This window comes from Anoplopoma fimbria, chromosome 14, assembly GCF_027596085.1.
Source record: "Anoplopoma fimbria isolate UVic2021 breed Golden Eagle Sablefish chromosome 14, Afim_UVic_2022, whole genome shotgun sequence".
Lineage (NCBI taxonomy): Eukaryota > Metazoa > Chordata > Actinopteri > Perciformes > Anoplopomatidae > Anoplopoma > Anoplopoma fimbria.
In genome coordinates this window covers 2,500,451-2,528,107 of record NC_072462.1, presented here as the reverse complement: position 1 = coordinate 2,528,107, position 27,657 = coordinate 2,500,451, and the positions used below count along the sequence as shown (strand labels likewise).

Sequence of the window (27,657 nt, the reverse complement as noted above, 5' to 3'; positions counted from 1 at the left end):
ATACACTGTGCAATACAACACTTATAATAATTTCTGTCTGTATATATATATATATTTTTACTGTGGATCTCTACTGTTCTTTACTGTTTTTTTACTGTTTTTATTGCTCATTTGCTTATTTATAATACTTATTTTGATCTTGTGTTATTTATTTACTATGTCTCTTGTTTGCACTATCCTCTTTGCTGCTGTAATCCTGTAAATTTCCCCGCTGCGGGACTAATAAAGGATTATTTTATCTTATCTTATTTTATATTGTAATAATCTTATTTTATCTTATCGTATCTTATCTTATTTTATATTGTAATAATCTTATTTTATCTTATCTTATATTCTAATAATCTTATTTTATCTTATCTTATATTCTAATAATCTTATTTTATCTTATCTTATCTTATCTTATTTTATATTCTAATAATCTTATTTTATCTTATTTTATTTTATATTCTAATAATCGTATCTTATTTTATCTTATATTCTAATAATCCTATTTTATCTTATTTTATCTTATATTCTAATAATCTTATTTTATCTTATCTTATTTTATCTTATCTTATTTTATATTCTAATAATCTTATTTTATCTTATTTTATATTCTAATAATCTTATTTTATCTTATCTTATCTTATATTCTAATAATCTTATTTTATCTTATTTTATTTTATATTCTAATAATCTTATTTTATTTTATATTCTAATAATCTTATGTTATTTTATATTCTAATAATCTTATTTTATTTTATCTTATCTTATTTTATAGTCTAATAATCTTATTTTATCTTATCTTATTTTATCTTATTTTATCTTATTTTATATTCTAATAATCTTATTTTATCTTATATTCTAATAATCTTATGTTATTTTATATTCTAATAATCTTATTTTATCTTATAGTCTAATAATCTTATTTTATTTTATAGTCTAATAAGAGTGAACGGCTGTAACGCGCAGTACCGCCGGCGGCCTGCAGGGGGCGACAGAGCCGCGTCACCGCCTCCTTCATTCTACATGAAGAAAAAAAAACAAAGATGGCGGAGGGGAGCTGTGGAGGCTGCATCGGTTGAGCTGCTGGCAGTGAAACAACAAACAGAAAGGGGAACACGTTCACCGTGGACGTGGGGGGAGGAGGACGAGGCTGATCTCTGCTTCATTTATATTATTATTATTATATTTTTATCCTTTAAAACGAGGCCGAGGAGCGCGAGCAGAGCCACGAGGACGAGCCGGATATGAACGGGGTAAGTTTAACCAGCTGCTAACGTTAGCCACATGCTACATGTGCATGCTAGCATGGTGCGTGACGTCACATGGCAACAAAGAAACAACACAAGTGGGTTTTTATAAATAAATAATAAATAAATAGGAGTGGATTTGACCCCTAGAGGTGTGTGTGTGTGTGTGTGTGTGTGTGTGTGTGTGTGTGTGTGTGTGTGTGTGTGTGTGTGTGTGTGTGTGTGTGTGTCTGGGTCTGTCTGTGGGTGTGGGTCTGTGTGTGTGTCTGTCTGTCTGTGTGGTGTGTGTGTGTGTGTCTGTCTGTGGGTGGGCGTGTGTCTGTGTGTGTGTGTCTGTCTGTGTGTGTGTCTGTCTGTGTGTGTGTCTGTCTGTCTGTGTCTGTGTGTGTGTCTGTGTGTGTCTGTGTGGGTGTGTGTCTGTCTGTGTGTGTGTCTGTCTGTCTGTCTGTGTGTGTCTGTCTCTGTGTGTGTGTGTGTGTGTGTGTGTGTGTGTGTGTGTGTGTGTGTGTGTGGCCAGCATGGTCCCCTTCTCAGGGCCCCACCCACACCAGTAATAGACAGTATATATATGTGTGTATATAACACAGGCTGTTTGTTCTTTTTTAGAGATACAGAGATGATGCAGGAAACATACACATTAATCCTGACATCATATTTAATAGTAAAACACTGTCAGAGAACATTTACTGCACTATGACGAGCAGTACTTCTACTTTTCATACTTAAAGGACATTTTGCTGAAGTCATCTGGCTTTGCAGGGTTGTGTCTGACTACAGAACTACAGGGGTGTGTCTGCTTTTATTTGCATTATTTAAAGATGATCCAAAGTTTTGTTTGCGTTCAATCAATAACTGCTTTGTTTCAGTGGGGATAGTCTTTCGGACTAAAGGCTGCTGTCTAAAAACAAATATTTAAAGGCTGCCCTCAGGAGTTTTTTATAAACAAATAGAGTTTCCTGTGTACAAAACGACTTTGTGTGACCTTAGGTAAACAAACATGTTTAATGCCTTCTCTTCCTCAAAATGAATGAATTTGTGTTTGTTTGTGTGATCGAGAGCTGATACATCTTTTAAATAGATTGAAAAACATTTTGATGCCATATTTCAAGCAAAAAGTGGCAAAAATGCTCTGGTTCCAGCTTCTAAAATGTGAAGATTTGCTGCTTTTCTTATATGACAGTAATGGGAATATCTTTAGTTTGTTTTATCTCTTGTTTTTGGGGCAGAAGTCCATCACTTTTCTAGTGTTAACTCTACTTCATGCAGCTCTTAGAGGATTGGTTTGGAGTCTCTTCTGGGTCGGGCTGTATTTTCGTTAATCGCATTTTTTAACTTTATTTATCATTATTGATTGTATCTCTGTTTCGTCAGCATTCTTCACTTTGTTTTGATTATGTTAATTATATCTTGTGGGTTCGCCATGTTCGGTCTTTCGTTTTGATTGATTTATTTCATGGAGAATTGAAGCAATCAGCTGCACCAACTTTGGACAGAGTGTCAATAAAAACACATCAATCGCAGGAACTGTTGACTGAATACATTTTCTCTCTGCATTCACAGCAAATCGTATGCAATAGGCGCTCAGTCGCTGTCTTAAGCTGCACCCGGTCCATATCACCAGTTCATGATGAAATCAAGCTGACACAGGAGGGAAGGTGCTCTCCAGTGTGCTTCCAGCAAAATGATGCTCAGCGGCAGGGAGAGGGTAAGTCAGATCGATCTCCAGCTTAGTGTGTTAACACCACACAGGAGAGCAATAGGACGTCTATTTATTTCTGTATTTTGGGAGATTATGTAACAGTGAGCAGCCAGGTATAAAAATACTTTTTCTTTCCCTCGTTCCTTCCAGGCAGAAGAACAAACGCCATCAGCGCGACACCAAAAGACTCAAAGACAGATTTCCCTGCGATGGAGAGCAGCTTCAGCGCGTGTTCACCCTGCTGGTCAGATGAACAACCGTCGCCTCCGCAGCTCCACTGCGCTCAGACCTGCCTTCGCTCCCCCGCCGAACTCCCCCTGCCTCTGGGTAACAGCTTGTCTCACGCTCCCCTCCACGCCAGCAACAACCACAACAACAACAACAACAGCAGCAGCATCGCTCTCCAGCGGCGAGGCGTCCGCCTCAAGGTCAAAGGAAAGAAATCCACGCTGAGAATGTACGTCATGGTTATTGATGCGTTTTCCAAAGGATGAATCCTATCAGATAACATGATTTGAGTGATATTTAATCATATATTTATAATAGTTTGTTGTTGCTCTCTGTTTTTCCACTTCAGTGCAAGCGGGAAAAACTCCCAAAACCGAAAAGTTACCGACTATTATCCAATAAGACGAAGCTCAAGAAAGAGTAAAACGGAGCTAAAGGTAAGATATTGTTATATATATATATTTGTTGGGATGGTTATTGAAGGTATAGTTGGACCAGATATAACTGTATTGTCATGAATATAAGGCTATATATATTAAATAACAGCAGATGAAGCGAGTACCCCCTGCTCCCTTGACTCTCCAGTTTCACGGATAAACAGGTTGTTTGTAGCCTTAATGTCTGTTTACCCATTTTTTATTTAGCTGAGTTTCTGACAGATTTCACATTTTGTATTCTACTAAAGTAATCAATAAAGAAACACACAATCTTCTGATTACAAATGAATCAGGAAGGTAATCTCCCTCCATCTCCATCAATATCACAAAAAACATTACCACTACATTTTATCTTTAAACATTTTACTAAAGCGTATTTTAATACTTTTCACGGGACAAAAAGCTTGATAAGGACTTCCATTCCACCATTTCTCAATTATTTACTATTCCGCTTCTTTAAAACAATGACTTCCGGATAAGAACCACCGGTTTCTATATGTCTCCTTAGTATTGATGATATTTTGCCTAAAACAAAGTAAGGAGTAAAGTTAACTTGTTTCAGTTTTGCAAGACAAAAGGCCAAACCTGTACAGTGAGGACCTGATGTTAACCTTTGGAATAAGTAAATACTATGTAACAGTAAATATATTTGCAGTGAGCCTGATTTGGTGTAAATACAGATTAGTTTCTTGGGGAAAACTTTCCCAACTAAACAACCGATATAGTTTATTAAACATTTATCAAACAGTTTTTCTTTTTTCCTTAAACTGATTTCAGAAAAGCTCCTTTTTTAAATCCAGGTTGTCTTCATTTTTTTCTTTAAAATAAGTTATTCTTTATCTGCTTGTGTTAAATACATAATTCTATTATTTCCCATGTGGATGTTTTGGATGTGTTTGTGTTCCAGAGAGAGAAATCCAATCCTCTCTTTGTCGTCATCTCATCTTTTCTTTTTGTTCCCAGTGTGAAGAAAAGAAGCACACGGATGATCTCATCACAAACGGAATAGAAGAAGGAATGGAGGTACAAATGTTTGCTCTTAAAAATGCATTTCTTTGCTTCAGCTAATTGAGCACTTGAAAGGTGATTAATCAGATTCACACGTGTCTCCACCCTCCAAGTGTCAGATTTCACACATTGCTCTCATATAAACTGTCATGCAAATTAAATCAGAGAGATTAAACTTGCTCCTGAGTGTTTGTGTGCAGCTTTCAAGTGATCACATGATTAATCACATTGGTGACCAGGTCAGGAGTATATGTGCTCTATGTGATAGGGTAAAGGGGGATTAGACAACAGGAAATGATATGTAAACAAACGTGAAGCAGGAGAGAAATCCAGCCGCTGGTGGTTTTGGAAAATGATTGCAAAACAAAATCAATGCAAGCTTTGTTGTTATTGTTTGCACCCTTGATCAATGTGAAGAAGATCAATATCAATGCTTTAAATTAATGGGCTAAAGTTAATTATACATATAGCTGTGGAAACCTCTCATAATGTTTTTTTTATTTATTTCTAGGTGCAGCATATAGAAGGGAAAGGGAGAGGAGTGTTTGCGACGCGGTGTTTCCAGAAGGGCGAGTACGTGGTGGAGTACCACGGAGACCTGCTGCAGATCACCGACGCCAAAAAGAGGGAGGCCGAATACGCTCTGAACCCGACCACGGGCTGCTACATGTACTACTTCCAGTACCTCTGCAAAACATACTGGTACGATAAATCAATGCCGGTCCATTAACGCAACATTTAAAAGCATTGATTACTGATTTTGTGCATGTGTCAGCGTTGTGGTTGTCTGCTGGAAGCCGTTGTAAACTGACTTTATAACTAGTTTTAAGCCACGTTTTATGATACACTTTTTAGATCTAGGTGTTTTTTAACCGGATGAGAAACGAGCTGAGCCATAGACTGTTTATAAGAATTGGACGTAGACATCGTGACATCATCCATTGGCTTGTCGACTGTCATTGCCATCTCAGATTATGGCCATCGCCATGTTTTTTTCCCGTAAACACTGAGCAGAAGTGTCCATATTTGGACTGAGGAGGAGTGACGTAGAGAGACGTCTCTGGTGTCGACCTGTCAATCTGGTGTAGCCCCGCCCTAAAGCATCCCCTGCTTTATGGTCTGTTTGACTCTAAATGGAGCATCATTTACTAAATGAACATCATGCTGTATTGAAGAAGACTTGAAACTAGAGATTGAGACCATAAACTCATGTTTACAATGTTTACTGAGGGAATAAATCAAGAGAGAAGTAGAGTCATTTTCTCATAGACTTCTATACAACCAGAGGAGTCGCCCCCTGATGGACACTAGAGAGAATGCAGCTTTAAGACACTTCCACATCGGTTGCACCCTGAGCTGAGCAAACATTAGCAGCAGGAGAAATATTTATATTTTTCCTGAACCCTGATCACTGAAGGAATCTCCCATGATCCCACGCTGCCTCTCAAAGTCAGAAAAACACTTTTTATAATGGTTTGATTGAGAGAAAATGACTTATTGAGCTTTTAAAGTTTTAGGCTCATGTAACAGGATCATTTCAAGTTTTGTGAATGAACTTATAGAAGCTTTGAACTGTATTGAAGTTCTTATCTTAAACTGTTGAGGTGCGTTAAACATTTTCTCCTATAAACTCTGATTGTGTTGTTTTGTTTCTGCAGTGTTGACGCTACCAGAGAGACGGGTCGAATGGGCCGGCTGATAAATCACAGCAAAAACGGAAACTGCCAAACCAAACTCCACGACATCAACGGCGTCCCTCACCTCATCCTCGTTGCCTCTCGCGACATCGACGAGGGCGAGGAGCTGCTCTACGACTACGGAGACCGCAGTAAGGCCTCCATCGCCGCTCACCCGTGGCTCAAATACTGATCCTCGACAACAACAACAACAACAAACAAAAAGGGAGACTCAAAGTACCACTTGTGTTTCTCATTAACTAGTGTACAAAATGCCTTAGAAACAGAATGTGTACCCTTTTTGTTCCGGTATTGAGGAGGTGGGATGGGGGGGTTATGTGTCGACGGGGTACGTATCACATTAATGTCCGTCTGCTTTGTCAGACGACATCTGTACTTTTTATTTATGTGTATATGAAACATTCTGGTTGTTTTGCAGCACATTTCTTTTGTACATTTTGTATTACCTATAGACCAATGCTTCTACGGCATGCAGGTGGTAGTTAATGCTCTGCGTTTTTATACTGCGTTTTTCTTAATTAGTCGTTGGATACTTAGCAATACTTACAAGGCCCCAGAGCCTTTTTCTTTTTTCTTTTTTTTGGATCAGCAAGAACTATGAGATGCAAATTATTAATATATTCTGTTCAATGGAATTTGATTTCAAACCATCGAAACTCAACACAATCTACCGTTGTTTATTGGAAGTGTAATAGTTTACCAAACTCATGGTTCAGTTGGCATTTTTTGGGTCATAAATACAAGAAAACAAGTATTCTTGTTAAACATACAGACTAAGGAATGATTCATATTAATATTTCCTTTTTCATGCTTTTTCTTTTAACCCTATATTGTATTTTTTAATATTTAAGACCATTATCATGTAGTAAAGTGTTCAGGTACTTACAGTATATTCTGTTATTACTGTTAAAATACAAATGTGTATGAAAGTTTATTAGGCAAATATCTACTAATATAAATAGAATTAAAATAATTAAAGTTTCTCCGTACTTCGACTGGCTCACATGATTATCTAGTCGACGTTCTCAGCTGTCAAATCATCACTATTTTAGTTTCACTTAAAACTCACGACGCTGTCTTTATTACTGCACGATGTGAATCTATTTATTCATGGTTTGGGGTTGCAAATCATCGGGTGGTTTAAAGGAATAGTTTGACTTTTTTTTGGGACACGATTTTAAATATCAAAGCTAATCAGAGCCGTGAATTTGTCAAAATTGCCAATTTTTCATTTACATTTTTTTGACATTCAACACTTTAACTTAATTTTAGTGTAACATACTTATACTTGGAAGGAAATAAGCCTGTCAGAGCTTTCCAGTCATGTTCTGTGTCTGATTTATGAATAAAAGAGGAAAAAATAAACCAAATTCAGATCATTAAACATTAAACGTAAAAAGCTTGTAGCATAGCTATTTTTATCAGGGGAAAATAAAAAAGTAGCTTAGTCGTGTTTAAAAACAGCCCAGTCTCACTTAAATAGCAGATTGTGTTATCTTTGGACAGGCTAGCTGTTTCCCCCTGTTTCCAGTCTTTATGCTAAGCTAAGCTTCACATCTAACATACAGACATGAGAGTGGTATCAATATTCTCATCTATCTCTTGCCAAGAAAGTGAATAATTGTGTTTCCTTAAATGTCAAACTCTTCCTTTAACAAACTAAAAGGTCAAATGGTCTTCTGGGAATCTCTCTCGTGTTGTTTTGTTCAGGTGAACCGTGTCTTTGGTGAACTGTTACACTCCTACTGTGTAAATCTTTGCAGGTTTTTTTTACACATCTGTTCTTCTCCCCCCCCATTCACAAAATATTGTTCATATTGTTTCATGTGAAAAGTATTTTAACAGCTGAACTGCCAACAGGTCATTTTTTTTAATTTAATATTTTAGTTTTTTTTCTTTCAAATGTGTTTTCAATGAATTGTAGCCAGAAGTTCTCACATTTATCTTATTTATCTTGATTTCTGTTTGATTTATATCTAGAAAAACATTGCGAGACTAATAATTTAGCTAATTGGTGATGCGTATATATGAAATATTTTTAAAGGAAATTTCCAATTCTGCTCTTTACAATACCTTTTAATTTTCATGAATTAAATCACAGGGGCATCCCATAAATCTAATATGAAATACAGAATTAAATTTACAGTATTTTAGCTTGAATGTTAGGTACAATTAATAACTGCAAATTCAAATGTTTAAATCAAAATAATGAATCTGTTTTAAAGCAAAAGTCTGGTTATGTTCTATATTGTTTGTTACTGTCAACAAATCCCATGAAGCCAAAAGAAACCCAACAAAGTGTCTCTAGATATCAGACTTTGGTAAACACGCACAATTATTCACTGTTTGTTTTGTTTATTCATGGTATTTATTAACAGTACTAAATATCTGGAACATCACCCTATTATTCTTATTACAGTAACAGGAAAGGCAATGATACAATTTAAAATATATAAATATCAATATATATATATAATATTCAGTGGTTCGGTACAATAATTTGGCATTTTATGACAGTCTAGCATTATAACACAATTATATTTATTTAATTGTACAGCACTTTCTCCTCTTATAAGCTCGGTTTGTATTAGTGCTGGTATTATCTAAAATTATCAACGATTTTTTGATTATTATTTTTAGTTTAGTATCATTATTTTAAGGTTCAGACTTAAAGGGATAGTTGGGAATTATTTGCTGAGTCAAAACCCAATGCTAGCTGTTTCCCCTGGTTTCCAGCATTTATGCTAAGCTAAGCTAATTACCTCCTGTAGCTGTATCTTGAGATTCCTCCGACAGACATGAGTGGTATCGATCTTCTCATCTAACTCTCAGCAAGGAAGAGAAAAAGGTGTATTTTTACTTTAATCTAATGCAAAATAAGCTTTATCAAATATTATTCATCATCTCTGTAGGTGTTTATGTTCAGAGTTTGCATACAAAAGTGTTCAAAAATCATGAAATGGACTTCTTAAAAGTTTTCAAAATATGTATATTATTGAATTTTTGGATTATTTTGATTCCCTGTTTTAACGGTTTTCAAATATCATAAAAATATCAGTGTTAATACAAAAAGGCCCCGTCGCATATGTGTTTATGGATAAAACACATTTCAGGAAACACATTCACATTTTGACTTTCCTCCTCCTCATTTCACCTGCCGCCTCTCTAACTGTAGCATTGTGTCACATGTGTGAAATGTTTCCATTCTTAAACATTTTGGATTATTCCATTATTTATTTTAAACTGTAGAACTAATGGAATAATACCAGAAGAGGCAAAACTGACCTGTTGGCCATTTTTAGGACATGATAGATCTTTGCTGTTGTAGCGTTGAATAAATCTTAATGCTGGGGTTTAAGGCATCGATGAATAAAGATGTAATATGCAAGTAACCGGAGTCCCGCATCTGATTTGTTCTTGTGTTAAAATAAAGATGTATACAAGGTGAATGAGCACAAAGTCGATTGTTTTTTCTCAATTCAAAACAATAAATCACATCAATCATTTTATCATTTGTATAGTTAGCGGAATAAAACAGCTTAAATATTAAAGTAGAGAGAGAAAGAGGGAATATGGATGTGTGTATATATATGTAAATACATATATACACATATGTATTTATATATATATATATATACACACACGTGTATATATATATATATGTAAATACATATATACACGTGTATATATATAGGTGTTTATATATACACACATGTATATATATGTAAATACATATATGTATATATGTATTTATATACACATGTATATATATGTACATGTATATATATACACACGTGTATATATATATATATATGTAAATACATATTTGTATATATGTATATATACATGTATAAATAAAAAATACAAAGACATATACATGTCTATATTTGTATCTGTATATATATATATACATATAAATATATGTATTTATATACATATAAATATATGTATATGTATTTATGTGTGTATGTATATATACTTATATGTGTATGTTTATGTGTATGTATATGTTAATATGTGTATATATGTATGTGTGTGTACATACACACACATACATACATATACACAGTATACATATATACTCAAGTTATGTACACAAGTGCAAACATATATATTAGTACTTGTGTACATTCATCCACTGCTGACAGCTAACAATTAAAAACAAACAGACAAATTCTTCCAACATGACAGAATGTTTATTATTGAGGAGACACGTTTGAATAGAAGCCGGCTCGTTAAATAAAGCTCTGATCCATTCAGTATATATTTTAAATATCAGTTTTAATTCATAAATCAGGGAAACACGAGAGGTGGAGATAAAACACAATAAAAAATACTGAGCTGGAGAACCGGAGTGTTTATTGTTATTTTCACCAGTTTTCCCTTTTAAAGTGTTCATGTTTAAAATGTCCAGATCCCTTTGACCTCCAGATATAAATCTAAATGTAAGATTCTGTCTCATCATTAATCTTTTCTGTATCTGAATATGTGAGGAGCTGCTTTGACGCTCAGCATAGTGTTCCTGTCGTTTTACATTCATAAAGAAGTGTCTCTACTATTAAACACTCCCGGTTTCACTCCAAAAAACACATCAGCACATCTTTCTGTCATTTCCAACTTTTCATCCGTCTCCTGAACACAATCTGAGGAATATTGTTAAATGTTTTTTACTATGTAGCTTCATGATTTTACAGGATTCTTCTTCTTCTGTGCATTTTGAAAACATTGCTTTGAAAGCATGTTCGAGGCCTTGTAGTAGGTATTTAACAAACCTAAATTCAAAGTTATATATTGCTGTGTATTTTCTACATGATGTGTGCTTATGGTTGGATATTTTATTTTTGGAATACTGAAAGATGTACGATGGCGTATTGTGGCTGTTATAGGTAGAAAAAATAAAGTATAGAGCCGGGGGAGGGGGTTTAATTCAGAGAAAAAAACTCAGAAATTCTCAATTTACGAGAATAAAAAATCCCAAATTTACAACTACAACTTCTTCTGAGATTATTAAATGATCAATTTTAGAAATTCTCTTATGAGATCATCCAGACTATGAAGAGACATATTTGGAAGAGCAGTATTTTAGTTAAATTTCAGAGTTTAGTTTTTTTAGTCATACATTTACCACTTCAATCTCAAGAATCTCAAAGTTTTTTTGCGTAATTTATCATGTTTAATCTCGAAAAGTCTGTTTTTTTTAATCTGAATATATTCCCCCTCCCCTGGCTCTGTTTTTTATAAAGGTAGCTTTACATAAGAAATAAAAATGTTTAATGTTGCATCACTTAGTGGCAAAACTTGAACGAGAACTTTTCTCTTAATGTTTTCCAGTTGTTCTTTAGTTTTCCTGTCATCCCACAAAAAATGTCTCAGTGACAAATTTCGGTGAGACAAAACTGATTCTAAGAGATAAGGCTGGAGTGCTTAAATGTTGTGAGGTTTCTGCACAGATTATGAATTATAAGCTGTGTTTGTTTTTAATATACTGCATCTGTTTGTTAAACCACCAAAGAAGATGTTTGTTTAACCTGCTTTGGTTCAGCTGGTGATTCTGAAGTTGCTGTTATTGTTAAAACTGGAGGTTTGAATATTTATGTATGATTTGAAGAGACAGCTTTGGCAATGATAGAGTTAAAACCAGACGTAGAGGCTCTGGATGCTGGACGTCAGTAGTAATACCCACAATGCATCTATTGCTCTCTGACATTAGTGTTCATTTCATATTTACTTATGGAAGCCCGTTTCCACCAGAGATGAGAAGAAAAAACACATGAGAAGTTATGCAAGATAATAATTATGATGATTATGATTAACTATTATAATTATTATAAAAAAGTCATATTTTTAATTTAGTAAATACAAATTATGAGTTACTAAATCAGAACTATGACAAATTACTTACTTATTATTATTAAAAATTAAAAAGCTGTAATATCAGTTTATATTAAACATATGATACTATATCATATTTATATTTAATACTATAAATATGAGACATATTATTTCGGCCTATTTCTGTTTAATAAATACTACAAAAAGACCTCTTGCTTCAGTGCGAATGGGTCTCAACAGAGAGATGAGCCTCATGAATTTGCAGCCAAAATTCTGTCAAAACTTTCATTCATAACTGCCAGTGAAGCCTCCTCTAATGTTTGACCTGGAGGCAGAAGAAGGAGCAGAGAAAACAAAAAGCTTTGCAAAAAAAACAATAAATAAGACGCCAAAGCCAAAGAGACGCTGAATGGCATGGGACTATTATTATCACATGACCTCTGTGTTTGGCGACATATGGAAGTTTTACTTAACAAATATGGAAATAGCTGATTTACACAGGATTAAAATCACATTAGATTATTCACAATTATTATAAATTACTAGAGGCCTGAAGGTAACACTAGTCCTGTGTGAATCAAAGTCAAAACTATGAGTTAATATTAAGATGATTTACTATTATTATAATTTAATTCACAGCCTTTGTCAATCTGTTTTATTTGTCTTTTTAATATGACATTAGTGTATAATTTATCATCTTAGTTTGGATTTTTTAAGTCAAAATGAAGACATAATAATTTTAAATAAAACATTACTTACTATAGTCAAAAATATATCATTTTGAGTCACATTAGTAGTTTTATTTCTATCGGGTCAAACCCTTTATGTTTGTGTGGTTTTTTTCTTTTCTTGTCAGAACTGGGCTTCCATACTTTACTGCATGTTGAATGATTATAAATAAAAAGCATCTGTTTTTTTAAAATTGTGATTCTATGCAACATTTTACACACAAAGCCTTAAACTCTGTAGTTTTTTTAGAGCTGCATAGTTATGACTTGCTGATAGTGCTGGTGATGGACCTACGAGCTGCTCACATGAACAAGGAAGAGACATTAAATAAATCAGAAGGGACACAAAAGTGTTGCTCATTGTTCAGTAAACTACCTGTATGCTTTCTTCATTCTATGGTGGATCGTAAACTGTAAAACCCTCGTCTTTTATCGAATAGCAAACAATATAAATATGGAGTCGTGTGATATTTAAACACAATATCAGCAGCACACTTTTATGTCCCCAGCCTTCATCTTTGTCTTCATTTTCCCCCACTGAACATTTCTTTATCCTACTTTCCACTTTCCATCCTACAACTTGAGTTTGCCCTCTCCTCCAACATCTTCTCTTGCATTTTTTAAAGTTTATATGTGCCATTGCTCACTGAGATATACAGTATGTATATATATATAAAGTATTCTCAGATGTTTAAATAAATCTATCTAAGCTGGAGCCTCATTCAAGGAGGATTCTCTTCTTTCCGTCTCACCTGAAAGGCTGCGAGCTATTTTCAGTCACTTGTGGTTTCGGGGTGTGCAAATCCAACGCTTTCACAAAGCCGGCCTCGAGTGGTGGACATGGAGTGCAGAGAGTTCTGGAGTTCGCCCGGTGCCGTGACTCTACAGGTGCTGTAGAGCCTCCTGGGCTTGTTCCGTGTACACGTCTTCCTTCACCGTCCACGAGCCGAGGCCGGCGTCAAACTGGCCGCCGCGCTGAGAGCTCCGCTGCTTGTCCCGTGAGAAGAAACTAAACCTAAAAGGATTAGACGGGAGGAGAGGAGACGGAGGATTTAGTGGGTGTCAGGGAAGTGAACATGTATGAAGTGTGTGCAGAGAAGCAGAGTTTGCAGTTATGGCATTTCAAACTGTATTATTGTTGATAAATTAATTGTGATTTATTGGTATTATTCCTCTAAACAATTGAGAGTGTATCTGCTCCAGACATTCAAAACCAAATATCCTGTGAATCCCACAGCTTCTTCCTGCAGCACTGGGGCCGTTTTCCTGATTTAGTCTGCTTGCACAAATATGCACAAATGTGTTTAAGGTAATTAAGATAACAACGTGCCATCGGCTGCAACAAGCTCGTGACAACAACGTGATGCAGACAAAGATCGTAAAGTGGCTGATGGAATGCTGCTCTTGCTCTAGTGGTATATGTCCGTGCTGAGTGGCTGAAGAAATACTTGTTTTTTGCTGAAGTAGAAGTAGAAGTACCGCTCTGTAAAAATACTCTTATGTGCAAGTATGTATGTGAGGAAGTGTGTATGCAAGTCAATATGTAAGGAAGTAAATATGTTAGTAAGTATGTATCTATGTAAGTATGTTTGTGAGTAACTAGGTATGTGAGGACGTTTGTATTTAAGTGATCGAGTAAGTAAGTAAGTATGCATGTATATGTCTGTATGTAATGAAGGTATTACGCATGTATTTGTGCAAGTAAGTAAGTAGTAAGTATCCATCCATCCATCAAAAGAAGTGGTAGTGTAAGCAGTGCTGCAGATTTCCTTTGTACACTTGGACATTGAAAACGCTTTCATTAATTTCTCTTATTTCTTTACAGAAATTATACAAATGTATCAAATGTAATGCTGAATGCGACAGAGAACTTTCACTTTAACATCAGTTATGTTTGAACTGATCAGTGCAGTAACGTAGAGTAAAACATGATGAGTTCACTGTCTGTTATAAGTTATTTAATCACTATTTAAAAAAGAGCTAAAAGTGCTTTAGTTTGTAATTAAAACATAATTATTTTAATGAGTTTAGAGAGGTGCAGACATGTTACTGAGGTCAGTGAGGGGGAAAGATGAGACGACAACACACTACAAGTCAATTCTGACTGGCTGATCCTCAATGGTCCCATTGGACAATCATAACAAGACAGCCCCACAATCAGCCAATCAGAATGCTACAAAGGTGGGAGAAAAAGGCTTAAAGAAGCTGGCACATGCAGTGGGGGGGCTGCTGTTAGCGGAAAGAGCGACAGACTCTGAAGCCAACAGAATATAGAGTCATACAAGCGATATGAGACGTCTGATTGGCTGTAAAGTGGGGTCGTCTGGGATCAAACCAGCTGCCACCATCGGCATAATGGCAGTGAAGATCCTGTTACACAAACAGTAAAGACACACAAGCACAAACAGGTAGAGGTGTGTAGAGAGGGAAAAGGGGAGGGGAGGGGAGGGGGACGAACAGGGGGAGACAGGTACCACGTCAACCTTTGACCTCTCAGGTAAAGATCCCATTAAACCAAAGAAGTCATGCTTTAGTTCAGTAGGATAGAAATAATGTAGAATCCTTGTGTGTGTGTGTGTGTGTGTATCATGTGCTATACCTGACCTATGACCAAAGCATGCTAATCATTAACCGTGCGCACACACACACACACACACACACACACACACACACACACACACACACACACACACACACACACACACACACACACACACACACAACACACACACACACAGTGGTGAGTGCGAGGAGCATCCTTCGTGCACATGCAGATCAAAACAAAAGTATTCAGAACAGAAAAAACAGCAAACAAAGACAAATAAATAAATCACAAAGTTATTAGAGGAACTGTTCACGTGACTGATGTGACAAATGGTCCCTCCCTATTTAAAGTTAATTATGCTGCAATATATTTAGTTATGTAACAAATAAGTGGAAAACTTGTGAGGTATCAAAAAAAAAAGGAACACACAACGTACTTTAAGCTCAAAATCAAATTAAAAATCAATTAATAGAACAATTGTAATTATGAATAAAATATTTTTTTAGCATAGAATAAAGTTTAAATGACAAAACAAATGCAGCTTTTCAAACTGTGACGATTTGCAGCGTATTTCTGTTTTATATCATTGGAAATTTAAACTATTTGGATTTTGGACTCATGAAACTAAATAAAATACTTGTTTAATTGTAAAAGAATGTCTGATTCACAGATAATTCCTTAAATCCTTTGTACTATTTGTATATAAATTAAAGAAACACTTGAAATATGAATGAAATATAATATAATATTAGACTTCGGGACTTTACACACCAAAGACTACGTATTTAACAGATGAGGCGACTGTTTGATAAAAAGCAACTTCTTTCTGTGTTCACTACATGAGATGTGATCTGACTCACATTGTATGTTCACTTTGCAGGAGAACATCGGTTAAAATAAAAATCTGATCTGATCTCAGATCTGAGAGTTTGACACATTTGTTCAGCTGCTGTTATCTCCAGTTTGTTTTTACAGTCCAAACAAACACAGGAAGTGAGCCGTAAGCACAGAATGAGGCGTTTCCTGTTGTAGACGCTGAAAGTTTCAGTTTTTACACAACTATTGCTGTGGCTGTATTTAAGACTCGGTGCTAATGTGCTTCTTTAATGGGTGGTGACTTTTGGATTATGACAAAGCACACAAAGCTGATGTTTCCAGCCTGAAATAATCCCAAATGTCTGGTACTGCAGGTCGAGGAGATGTTACTTCTCTTGAGCCCAGATTTAATCTGTATATTTCCAAAAGAGTATTAAGTAAATGTTTGAGCATGCAGGGACTTGTTTAATAAGCCTTTTTCTCAGCGCATGCAAAGAAATCTGAGTGTTTTTTGACTTGAACTTATCTCTGCCAATGTGTTTTCACGAGCAGCTGTGTGTGTGAGTGGGTGTGATATGTGTATTCAACGTACAGGCGTTTGATTCCCGACTCCGGCTGAGCAGAAGAACGTGATCGAGTCCTCAGCTCAGGTGAAGGAGACGGAAAAGGAGTCATCTCATCTTCTGCCTCTTCACTGCAGACATGAGATTTATGATCAACAACATGGCCGTAACTCTGTGATTGTTTAGAGTTCATCTGCTCAGATTGATACTCTGTATATATGTGTGTATATATATATATATATATATATATATATATATATATATATGCGCGTGTGGTTACCTTTTGTAGTAGGCCAGCTCCTCCTGCAGCAGGAACACTTTGGCCTTCAGCTCGTTCCTCTCGTGGAGGACGTCCCTCAGCTCCTGCAGGGTGAAGCGGGGCCGGTTGGGGTCCTTGGGGTCCAGACCTCCCGTCTCCTCCTCACACAGCGCCTCCTGCAGAGAAACAAAATGCATCACGGAGAGGAAACAAAATGAGAGAAAAAGAACGAAAGGAAGGAAGGAAGGAAGGAAGGAAGGAAGGAAGGCGGGGAAGGAAGTGAGGATACCTTTGTAAAATATTGGAACACAGCAGGCATGTCGTCATCGCACATCGCCTCCTGGTGGCAAACATTGAACTCTAAGTCAGACATCGGGCCTTGTTCCAATACATTTGTTCGCCCTTCCCTCCTCCCTTTACACTCAAACTCTGGTTTGTTTTGATCTCAGCACACACGAGACGTTCACTGTCACTGATAAAAACAGACACATGCAGCGGGCAGAAGTCGCTCATGCATCGAGCAGCATAAAGACACCATAATCATTATTGATACGTCCAACTGAAGTCACATTTAGTGTGAACCGTTTTCTCATTTCTTTTGCATTAATTGTCAAACACTTTTTGTAGGAGGCCCCGGAGAAGCAGAAGGTAATGATTGGATGTTAACTGTTTTTATTTTAAAACGGGAGATAAAAGGTTCTTTGGTGAAATATCAGAAATGCTCCTTCTCCTCTCAGCTGGAGTAAACAGAGATAACAAACGTGGAGCTGCATGTCGTGGGCGGACACACCAGCACCTTAAAGGGACATTTGCAGATTTGTTTTCATGCTGTTTAATGTGCTGCAACTGAGCAGCTAATTAGCTATCTGACGTTAGCAGTTTAGCTGCTCTTTCAACACGTTAAGATGCAAGACAAGACGTGTTCTCCAGGTTTGTATGTTAGATAAGAAGAAGCTTTTAGGGGGAGAGCTAGTGTTTGTTGTTGCTCAGTGTCTGTGGTTCTAGTGTTGTGTAGCAGGCTGATAATATCTGTCTGTGAATCAGTGCAATGACATCCTCCTCTTATGTGGAAACACCGGAACATTTTTATACTCCTGGCTGAGGTGGAGAAATGTCATATTTCCATCATGTTCTCCACATTGTTTCCATCATTTGATTTGCTCTCTTTAATGACCTCATCTTGTTCTGTGATCTTCTTCTTCTGCAAGAGTTTAATGGCATTAAACTGTTTATCTCAATAACCCAACTAACTAATATTCACATAACAGTAGTGGATGGAAACATGCAAAAAATAGCATTTTCTTTTGGCGATTTTCATTCAAATTTGTGCTGCGTTTGGATGAAAGCTTGACAACTGACAACGATGTTACAAATCCAAATATGCTTTAAAATGACGCAATTTGATTGGCAAATTCTTGCGTCTACGTAGACGGAGGGTAAACAAATTCATATGAAAATAGGGGAGAACACAGGACATGTGATTTTAACATCTGTAGCAGAAAACATCATGCAATTCAGTTGGAATTGCAACTTCCATTTCTATTTCAGCGTTTCAGAATCATGGTGCATTAAAGGACAACGTCAAGTGCTGTTAAGAGGCCGAGCTGTGGAGGGGATCTAAGTTTGGAAAGGTCATCGGTGCTGTCGCCCAGAACGTCTCACCCAGTTGGACGACACTCTGTTAGTTCTTTGACACCCACAACAAACCGGTTCACCACTTCTCCTGTGTGGAACTAATGTTAGTGCACTAGCTCGTTGTGTTTCTACTGATCTGGTTGTTCTTCTGTGGGGGGGTGAGTGCAGGTTTGGAGTTAAGAGTCGGGACAATCACACCACTCTGGTTTGCTAGATAGCACGACTGTATTACCCAAAGCAACACCTCCTCGTCCTCAGCCTCCTCATCCTCCTCATCCTCGTGGCCCTCTGGGCTGAGGGAACCAGGCAGCGGGGAGGAGGAAGGGTCAAACCCCCCCAACATCGGCTCAGAGGGGTCGGGTCTGTCTGACCAGCCCTCCGCCCCCCCCACCACCACCTCTGTAGCAGCTTTACCACACTGGTGGAGTAAGAGACACTTTATTATCTGTTTACAAAGCAATCCTCGTTTTTTTCTCCTTTTTAACAGAATGTTATTTGTGACTCATTCACCTGTAATTCTGGTCAAAGCTACATGACTCCTCAGGTAATATTATATTATATGGGGTTTGAAAATATAAGAGAACAGACCTTTCTTAAACTGGAACATATGAAACATAATATGAGCGGCCTGGGTAGCTGCATTTATACTTATAAGCATTAGTTTGATATGTTTGGAAATACGCTTATTTGCTATATTGCTGAGAGTTAGATGACAAGTTCAATTCAACTCTCATGTCTGTTTGCTGAATATGAAGGAAGAGCCACAAGGCGGTTAGCTTAGCTTAGCATAACAAATGGAAACAAAGAGAAACAGCTAGCCTGGCTCTGTCCAAAGGTAAACATTTTTCATTCCAGGACCATTACAGCTCATCAATAAACATGCTATATATAGTTTCTTGTAGTTGTGGTTTAAAGGGGGGTTATGTGGTGGAACAAGGCAGGTCTCTTCTACCTTTGTACCGTCTTTATGCTAAGCTAAGCTAATGGTCTCCCGGCTGTAGCTTCGTGCTGAACAAACAGAGATGAGAGTGGTAGCTATCTGAATCTCAGCAAGAAAGCAAAGCAAGTACTTTTTTAAGGCTTTGGTTTGGTTGTTTAACATTTTTAGATAAGATACAGAAAGATTGAGAGAAAAAAAGGAAGACAATATATCACATTTTACCCACAATGCACTGTACTTGTATTCGGAAAGGATGCCATTATAATCTATAAAAAACTATAATTTTTCTGGGTTTTCTTGCACATTATTACATTTTCACTATAACCTGACATGCAGGTCTGTAATGGTTTCCTGTTCTACCTTACCTCTGCAGGTGATGGGGGCTGAGGTGGAGGTTCCTCTGGGTTCTGGGCGGGCAGGTCTCCTTGGAGTCGTTCCCTCAAGCGTGCAACTTCCTGTCGCAGGGCTCCGAGTTCCTGCCCGCGTGTCTGAGCCCCGGCCTCCAGCTCCACCTTCTGCTCTATCAGCGCTTTCCCCTGAGCCTCCACCACGGAGATCTTATGGCGCAGGTCGTGGTTGATTTTCATGAGGCGGGACTGCTGCTGCTGGAGCTGCAGGGAGACGCAGACAGGAACAAGGGAGTATGGGTAAATAAAGAGTATGAGAGAACAGGAAAGAACAGAAAATATTTTATGTTGTGAATATTTTCATTCTACCATAGCTGGGATGTGTATAAACATCTGTATCATGTATGTTGTGCCCCGGAATTCCATTGTAGTGTGATGCATGGCCACTGTTTAAATATGAAATATTCTTCATTAAAACAGAAGAGTAAAAACAGCAGGGGTTTAAATACTTTTTCATTAAAACTTGCAAAACAAAAAGAAGCAGAATTAAAACAAAAGGTTTTCCAATTATTTCGAGAAATACAAATTTTTCCAAGCTATTAAACTCAAATGAAGCACATTTACCTGACTTCTACTGATTGTTTTTGACAAAAGTATGTGAGAAAATGAAACAGATTATTAATTTAATCAGCTCAGATCATGTGTTCTTGTATTATATTAGTAAAACCTTTATCATAAACAGATTTATTTATCTACATCTATTCAAATATTCACATTCGAGAAGCCGAAAAAAGAATGTTTAAAAAATACAGCTAGAAGAGATGTGACGTCTCTGATCAGAATCCAAAAAGGATTAAGTATTAAATCTTCTCCTGTATGTCGTCTTACTGCTTCTATGTCCTCGTTTTTCAGCGTGAGCTCGCGGTCCTTGGCCCGGATCTCGTCTCTCTGCTTGTCCACCACTTCTTTGAGCTTCTTCATCACCTGCCTCTCTCTCTCTGTCATACCTGGAGACCAAAAAAACACACACATACAAAAAAGAAGATTTAGACATTTAAATAGTTTAAATTCTTTATAATCTTTTTATTGGCAGAGAAAGGTCTTTTAGCTGTAAAGAGGAAACCCTGATTGGTGTGCAAACGTGTGTGTGTGTGTGTGTGTGTGTGTGTGTGTGTGTGTGTGTGTGTGTGTGTGTGTGTGTGTGTGTGTGTGTGGAGCAGGTGTGCTTGTGCACTGAGGCTGGTCTGTCCACACTGTGTCAGGGTGACTGTGTCCTCTGTGTGGAAAAACACGAAAAAGAGCCTCTGATGCAGAGACAAGACTGGCTCGTCGTCAGACACTAGAGAAGGCCTCCTTTGTGTGTGTGTGTGTGTGTGTGTGTGTGTGTGTGTGTGTGTGTGTGTGTGTGTGTGTGTGTGTGTGTGTGTGTGTGTGTGTGTGTGTGTGTGTGACAGACAGAGAGGGGAAGTGAGACACGGTGTCAGTGACAGTTTTCTGCAGAAACAGAACAAAAACAGCAGGTAGCAAATGATTTAAGTCTCTCTTGCTTTGTTTTATCACTTAAAGGAATAGTTCAACATTTGGGATTTTTTTTCCTTTCTTGCTGAGACGAGAAGATTGATACCACTCACATGTCTGCACAGTAAATATGAACAAACAAGATATTATATGTGAATGAGTGAACTTTAGATGTGCTGATAGGTGGATTTTATTACCTTTGGACGGAGCAGGCTAACAGTTTCCATCCGTTGCCAGTCTTTATGCTAAGCTATGCTAACCAGCTGTCTGGCTCCAGGTTCTTATTCACCATACACACATGAGAGAGGTATAGAACATTGTCATCCAACGCTTTGCAAAGGAGGGGATAAGCATGTGAGGTCCTCACCCTCGTGCCTCTGCAGGTCCTCCTCACTCATGGGGTCTTTGTTGGAGATGTTGGTGAGGAGGCTCTTGTTCTCCTCCTGCAGCTGAGCGATCTGAGTGAGGAGGTCCTGAGCTTCTCCTCTCCAGACGTCCTCCACCAGCTCCAGCTCCTGGACAACAAAACACAATGTGTTATTATATAAGGAACATTATTGACCACGTTTATTATATATATGTACTTTTTACTGTACTACATCCCAGCGGTAAATGTTGTACTTTTTACTGTACTACATCTCAAACAGAATAATAAAACACTGCACAGTTCACACTTTTACTTTTAGTACTCTGATGCAACTTAAAGTTTTGAATGTGCAATTATAGTGGAGTATTTTCAATGTGGTATTAGTATTTTTACTTCAGTAAAGGAATATTTCTACTTGGACATAATTGACATGAAACTTCTGTCTTATCAGCATTCGTTATGTTTCTCCTTTAATTCGTCATCGTCTGTATGTAGAGAAAAGCTCCACTGTGCTCTGAAATCAGATTCTGTTTCACACATGACGACGTTTCTCGCCTGCTAACGGTCCGTGGAGCTACGCAGAGATCAGATTAAATGCCGTGTATATTAGATTTGGTCACTCATTTTTAGCTGTCTATCTATTAAATGTTTTATTTTGTGGTTTTTTCTGTTTGTTTGATTTAGTTTTGTATTTTTTGACAGCCATCTGTCTTAAGTTATGGCTCAATGTGTTTGCTTTTTGTTTGTGTATGTTGTTCTGTACATATATTTCTCCTGTTTTTCTAATCCGTCCAACAGTCCATAACCCAAAAAATATTTAATTTACAATGATTTAAAACACAGAAAAAGAGTAAATCGTCACATTTTAGAAGCTTAAACCAAATAAAGTTTGACTTAAAAGATGAATTATTGACTAAATTATCGATGTTTGTTTAATTTTGTGCTAAAACAACAGAAAATCTATAAATAGTGTCAACAAAAACAAAGCACTGGCTTCCAATAAAAAAATGATTTCATCTACAAGCAAAATTTACAAACTGTTCTTAAAATATAACCTACAAAATGTTATTATATACTTTGCATTAAAACTGTGACAATGTTTTTTACATTTTCTTATAGAGGGAAAAATTTGCACGGCCTACCTTCAAACTGACAAAAAAAATACACATATTAGCATTTTAATACTGATATTACATTTATTTTAGAACTGCAATAAGTAGATGTCTGACAGACAGCTAATTTCATAATCTAATATTTTTATTTTTTTAAACAAAAATGCACCAAATGATCTGTTTCTTGCTTCTCAAACATGAAGATATGATTGTTTTTTGTCAGACGTCATAATAATCTGAATATCTTTGGGTTTTGGACTGAAAAAAAACACTGAACTGTGAGGATCAACAGTATAAATAAATAATCTGTAGCTTAATGCTAATAAAAATAATCAGGGATTGCAGCTCTAGTACATTTATAATTTTTCATCTAATATTTTGTATTTATTTTTCTAATTCTCATGTTTTCTCTTATTCTAATCATTACAGTTGGTTGTTCCACCAGAATACTGAGTTGGAGAGTTTAGCGGTGTGTATTTCTAATCCAGATGTGGAGTCCTCCGTGTGAAAACAATGGAAACCGGATCAGCCGTCACTTCCAGAAACATCCACTTTATCACACTCATGAGATCAGTTAACCAGTGAAGGTTTACTCACCGTCACCAGAAACTCACACATCTACTTTTTTATAGCAGTCTGAGCTGAAGGCCTGGTTTTAAACCGACACTATATTCCCACAGTGAGTCTCTGATGCTCTCTTCAGAGACATCAGACTCCATTCACAAAAACAGTCATTTGACCTCACACAACACAGGAGTTGCTGGTTTACCGCTGGCTCATAGTTTAGTTAGTTTGTGTTATTGTGTGACTTTAGTGTTTCTAAACTAACCCTTTAAAACACCAAAGTCACACAATAACACAAACACACTAACCAATAGAAGCAGCAGTAGACAAACAACTCCGGTTGGAGTCTGGTGTCTTTGTAGAGAGCATAGATAACAGCTTCAGTTCCCCGTTAGAAAGGTAAAGAGGTGAAAATATTCTAAATATATTGTTCACTTAAACTGATATTAATTATTTTAGGAGTCTAAAATACGTCCACAGCAGAACATTGCTTTGCTGGTACTCCAAACGCCATCTACTGTAGTAAAACACTGAATATGAAGAAGTACTTCATACAAACACACTTCTAAACATCCAAAGTACTCCTTTAGAAAGACTTGGCTGCAACTAACCATTAAATATACTTTGATGACTAATTGGAAACAGTGACACACTTGATAAATATAACTGGAGTGTGAAGAGTTTCCTGCTGAGTAAGGGACAAATAAATTCCCCTTCGACTGTCATCATCTGCAGCTAAACAAACAGGAAGTATCTGACTGGGCGAGTGAAATCAAGTAACAATGCTCAGAAATGCAAAATATTTAATTGTTTCATAATATCAAATGTGATGATTTGCTGCTTTGTTTTGTCTTAATGACAGTAAACAGAATAGTTATAAGGTTAGTAGTTTTACTATTGATACTTCAAGAACATTTTCCTGATAATACATCATACTTTTATGCAAGTAGTATTTTAAATTCAGGACTTCTTCTTGTAATGGAGTATTTTTACAGTTGTACTGCTATATTTACCTAAGTAACATTTTCAATGGATGACTTTTACTTATAATGGAGTATTTTTACTATAACACTGGTACGTTTACTTAATTAACATATTGAATGGAGGACTTTTACTTGTAATTGAGTATTTCTACAGTGGTACTGGTACTTTTATTCAAGTAACATTTACAATGGAGGGATTTAACTTACTATGGAGTATTTTTACAGTGGTTACAGTATTTGGTACTTATACTCACCAACACCACTGGATATTCAGCTCAGGACTTGTTCTTGTAATGGAGTATTTTTACTATAACACTGGTACTTTTACTTAATTAACACATTGAATGGAGGACTTTTCCTTGTAAAGGAGTATTTTTATAGTGGTACTGGTACTTTTACTTAAGCAACATTTTCAATGGATAGATTTTCCTTGCAATGAAGTATTTGTAAAGTGGTATTGGCACTTTATTTTCAATACAGTGGAACTGATACTTACTACCTAAAGTAACATTTTGAAAGGAGTACTTTTACTCGTAATTGAGTATTTTTACAGTGGCACTGGTACTTTTACTTTTACCTGAGTAACATTGTCAAAGCAGGACCTGTACTGGAGTATTTTACAGTGGTATTTGGTACTTTTACTCACCAATACCACTGGATATTCAGTTCTTGTAATGGAGTATTTTAGCAGTGGTACTGGTACTTTTGCTCAAGTTATATTTTGATTGGAGTACTTTTACTTAAAGTGGAGTATTTTTATCCTTGTACTTCTACTTTTACCTGAGTAACATTGTCAAAGCAGGACCTGTAAAGGAGTACTTTTACAGTGGTATGAGGTACTTTTACTCACCAATACCACTGGATATTCAGTTCTTATAATGGAGTATTTTAACAGTACTAGAGGTACTTTTACTCATGAATACCACTAGATATTCAGTTCTTATAATGGAGTATTTTAACAGTATTTTAACAGTACTAGAGGTACTTTTACTCATCAGTAATGGAGTATTTTAACAGTACTAGAGGTACTTTTACATTGTAACAGTACTGGAGGTACTTTTACATTTTAAACAGTACTGGAGGTACTTTTACATTGTAACAGTACTGGAGGTAGTTTTACATTTTAAACAGTACTGGAGGTACTTTTACATTGTAACAGTACTGGAGGTAGTTTTACATTTTAAACAGTACTGGAGGTACTTTTACATTTTAAACAGTACTGGAGGTAGTTTTCCTCATCAGTAATGGAGTATTTTAACAGTATTTTAACAGTATGTTAACAGTATGTTAAACAGTACTAGAGGTAGTTCTCCTGCAGTAATGGAGTCTTTTAATAGTACTTTAACAGTACTTGAGGTACTTTAACAGTATTGTAACAGTACTGTAACAGTATTTTAATAGTATTTTAATAGTATTTAAACAGTATTGAGGTAGTTCTCCTGCAGTAATGGAGTACTTTAACAGTATTTAAACAGTACTGGAGGTACTTTAACAGTTCTCCTGCAGTAATGGAGTATTTAAACAGTACTTTAACAGTATTGTAACAGTATTGTAACAGTACTGTAGGTAGTTTAACAGTTCTTCTGCAGTAATGGAGTACTTTAACAGTATTGTAACAGTACTGGAGGTAGTTTTCCTCATCAGTAATGGAGTATTGTAACAGTATTGTAACAGTACTTTAACAGTATTGTAACAGTACTTTAACAGTATTGTAACAGTACTTTAACAGTATTGTAACAGTACTGTAGGTAGTTCTCCTGCAGTACTCTCTGATGTCTCTCTACACTGGTGCATTCTGCTCTGATTACTGATCAGCTGATCACTGGTTACTGATCAGCTGGTCACTGATCAGCTGATCACTGGTTACTGATCAGCTGATCACTGGTTACTGGTCAGCTGATCACTGGTTACTGGTCAGCTGATCACTGGTTACTGGTTATTGGTCAGCTGATCACTGGTTACTGATCAGCTGGTCACTGATCAGCTGATCACTGGTTACTGATCAGCTGATCACTGGTTACTGGTTATTGGTCAGCTGATCACTGGTTACTGGTTATTGGTCAGCTGATCACTGGTTACTGATCAGCTGATCACTGGTTACTGATCAGCTGATCACTGGTTACTGATCAGCTGATCACTGGTTACTGGTCAGCTGATCACTGGTTACTGGTCAGCTGATCACTGGTTACTGGTCATTGATCTGAGTGACAGCTGTGATCGGGTCACGTGGCCTGTGAGACCTGTCTGTGTTTCTGCTCCTTCTCCGTCCGGTCCAGACGCTCGAGCCGCAGCCTGTCGAGCTCGAGCCGCAGCTCGTCGGTCTCGTGCCCGACGCCGCCGCGGCTGACCATCACCTCGAGGATCTCCAGCACGCGCACCACGCTGGGCATGAGTCGGGACAGCGCCTCGCAGCCGTGCTGGTCAATGATGCGCTCGAACTCCTGCCCGACCACCGCGGCGATGTCGTACACGTCCATCACCGTGAGGTCGGCCGCGTTCTTCTCCAGGGCCGAGGAGAGCTCCATGTCCGGAAGAACGCCTTTAAAAACTACAAACCGGCTCCGGAACTACAGGCGACACATCTCTAACGGCTGCGGACCGTCGCTGTCCTGACTGCGCGGTGACTCCTCTGAGCCACTGCACCGGACACCACGGGCGAGGCCGCCATTTTGGATCAGGGTGTTTCCGCCTAGACGTTTCAAAATAAAATTATTTTTGGTTTTTGGTTTTTTTAATGAACAAATGCTGTTTTACAAAATAAATAAAAACAAAAATAATTTTTAAAAAAAGAGACAACACAGGTGACCACTTAAGATAAGATAAGAGAAAATAAGATAATCCTTAATTTTATTTCATTGCTTTTTAATGAACTGTAAAAAAAAAAAAAAAAAGCGTTTTAAAAAAAAATAAAATACAAATAATAATAAAAAAGAGACAACACAGGAGACAAGATAAGATCATTCTTTATTTTTTTAATTTTTATTGCTTGTTAATGAACAACTGTAAAAAAAAAAATGCTGTTTTACAAAATAAATAATAATACAAATAATAAAAACAGAGACAACAAAGGAGACCACTTAAGATAAGAGAAAATAAGATAAGATAATCCTTTATTTGTTTTATTGCTTGTTAATGAACAACTGTAAA

The 27,657-nt window shown here is 36.8% G+C and overlaps 2 protein-coding genes across 5 annotated transcripts; one reads left to right on the top strand and one right to left on the bottom strand.

Moving 5' to 3' along the window:
* Window positions 1-1,038: 1,038 nt before the first annotated feature.
* kmt5aa (lysine methyltransferase 5Aa) lies at window positions 1,039-9,738 on the top strand. Its single transcript, XM_054613192.1, has 7 exons — window positions 1,039-1,238; window positions 2,793-2,937; window positions 3,082-3,388; window positions 3,509-3,596; window positions 4,560-4,619; window positions 5,116-5,306; window positions 6,263-9,738. The coding sequence occupies exons 1-7, from the start codon at window positions 1,230-1,232 to the stop codon at window positions 6,471-6,473; spliced, it is 1,011 nt and encodes a 336-aa protein (XP_054469167.1). The 5' UTR covers window positions 1,039-1,229; the 3' UTR covers window positions 6,474-9,738.
* Window positions 9,739-10,486: 748 nt separating this feature from the next.
* rilpl1 (Rab interacting lysosomal protein-like 1) lies at window positions 10,487-27,194 on the bottom strand. 4 transcript variants are annotated; one of them, XM_054613102.1, is made up of 9 exons: window positions 26,751-27,194; window positions 21,852-21,999; window positions 20,855-20,973; window positions 19,985-20,230; window positions 18,912-19,097; window positions 17,334-17,384; window positions 17,066-17,220; window positions 16,815-16,916; window positions 10,487-13,876 (listed from the first exon to the last, which is right to left on the bottom strand). In XM_054613102.1, the coding sequence occupies exons 1-9, from the start codon at window positions 27,033-27,035 to the stop codon at window positions 13,744-13,746; spliced, it is 1,425 nt and encodes a 474-aa protein (XP_054469077.1). In that variant the 5' UTR covers window positions 27,036-27,194; the 3' UTR covers window positions 10,487-13,743. The 4 variants fall into 4 exon arrangements, with proteins under 4 accessions (XP_054469077.1, XP_054469074.1, XP_054469076.1 ...); XM_054613101.1 differs by lacking the exons at window positions 17,334-17,384; window positions 18,912-19,097 and adding an exon at window positions 15,144-15,231 and having other exon boundaries at window positions 13,797-13,876; XM_054613099.1 differs by lacking the exons at window positions 17,334-17,384; window positions 18,912-19,097.
* Window positions 27,195-27,657: the final 463 nt, after the last annotated feature.

Coding starts and splice junctions, on each gene's coding strand:
- rilpl1 (XM_054613102.1), bottom strand. CDS start 27,035: ATGGAGCTCTCCTCGGCCCTGGAGAAGAACGCGGCCGACCTCACGGTG. Junction 20,974..21,851: donor GGACCTGCAGAGGCACGAGG/GTGAGGACCTCA, acceptor TTTGGTCTCCAG/GTATGACAGAGAGAGAGAGG. Junction 19,098..19,984: donor AGCCCCCATCACCTGCAGAG/GTAAGGTAGAAC, acceptor TTACTCCACCAG/TGTGGTAAAGCTGCTACAGA.
- kmt5aa (XM_054613192.1), top strand. Junction 3,389..3,508: donor AAGAAATCCACGCTGAGAAT/GTACGTCATGGT, acceptor TTTCCACTTCAG/TGCAAGCGGGAAAAACTCCC. Junction 4,620..5,115: donor GAATAGAAGAAGGAATGGAG/GTACAAATGTTT, acceptor ATTTATTTCTAG/GTGCAGCATATAGAAGGGAA.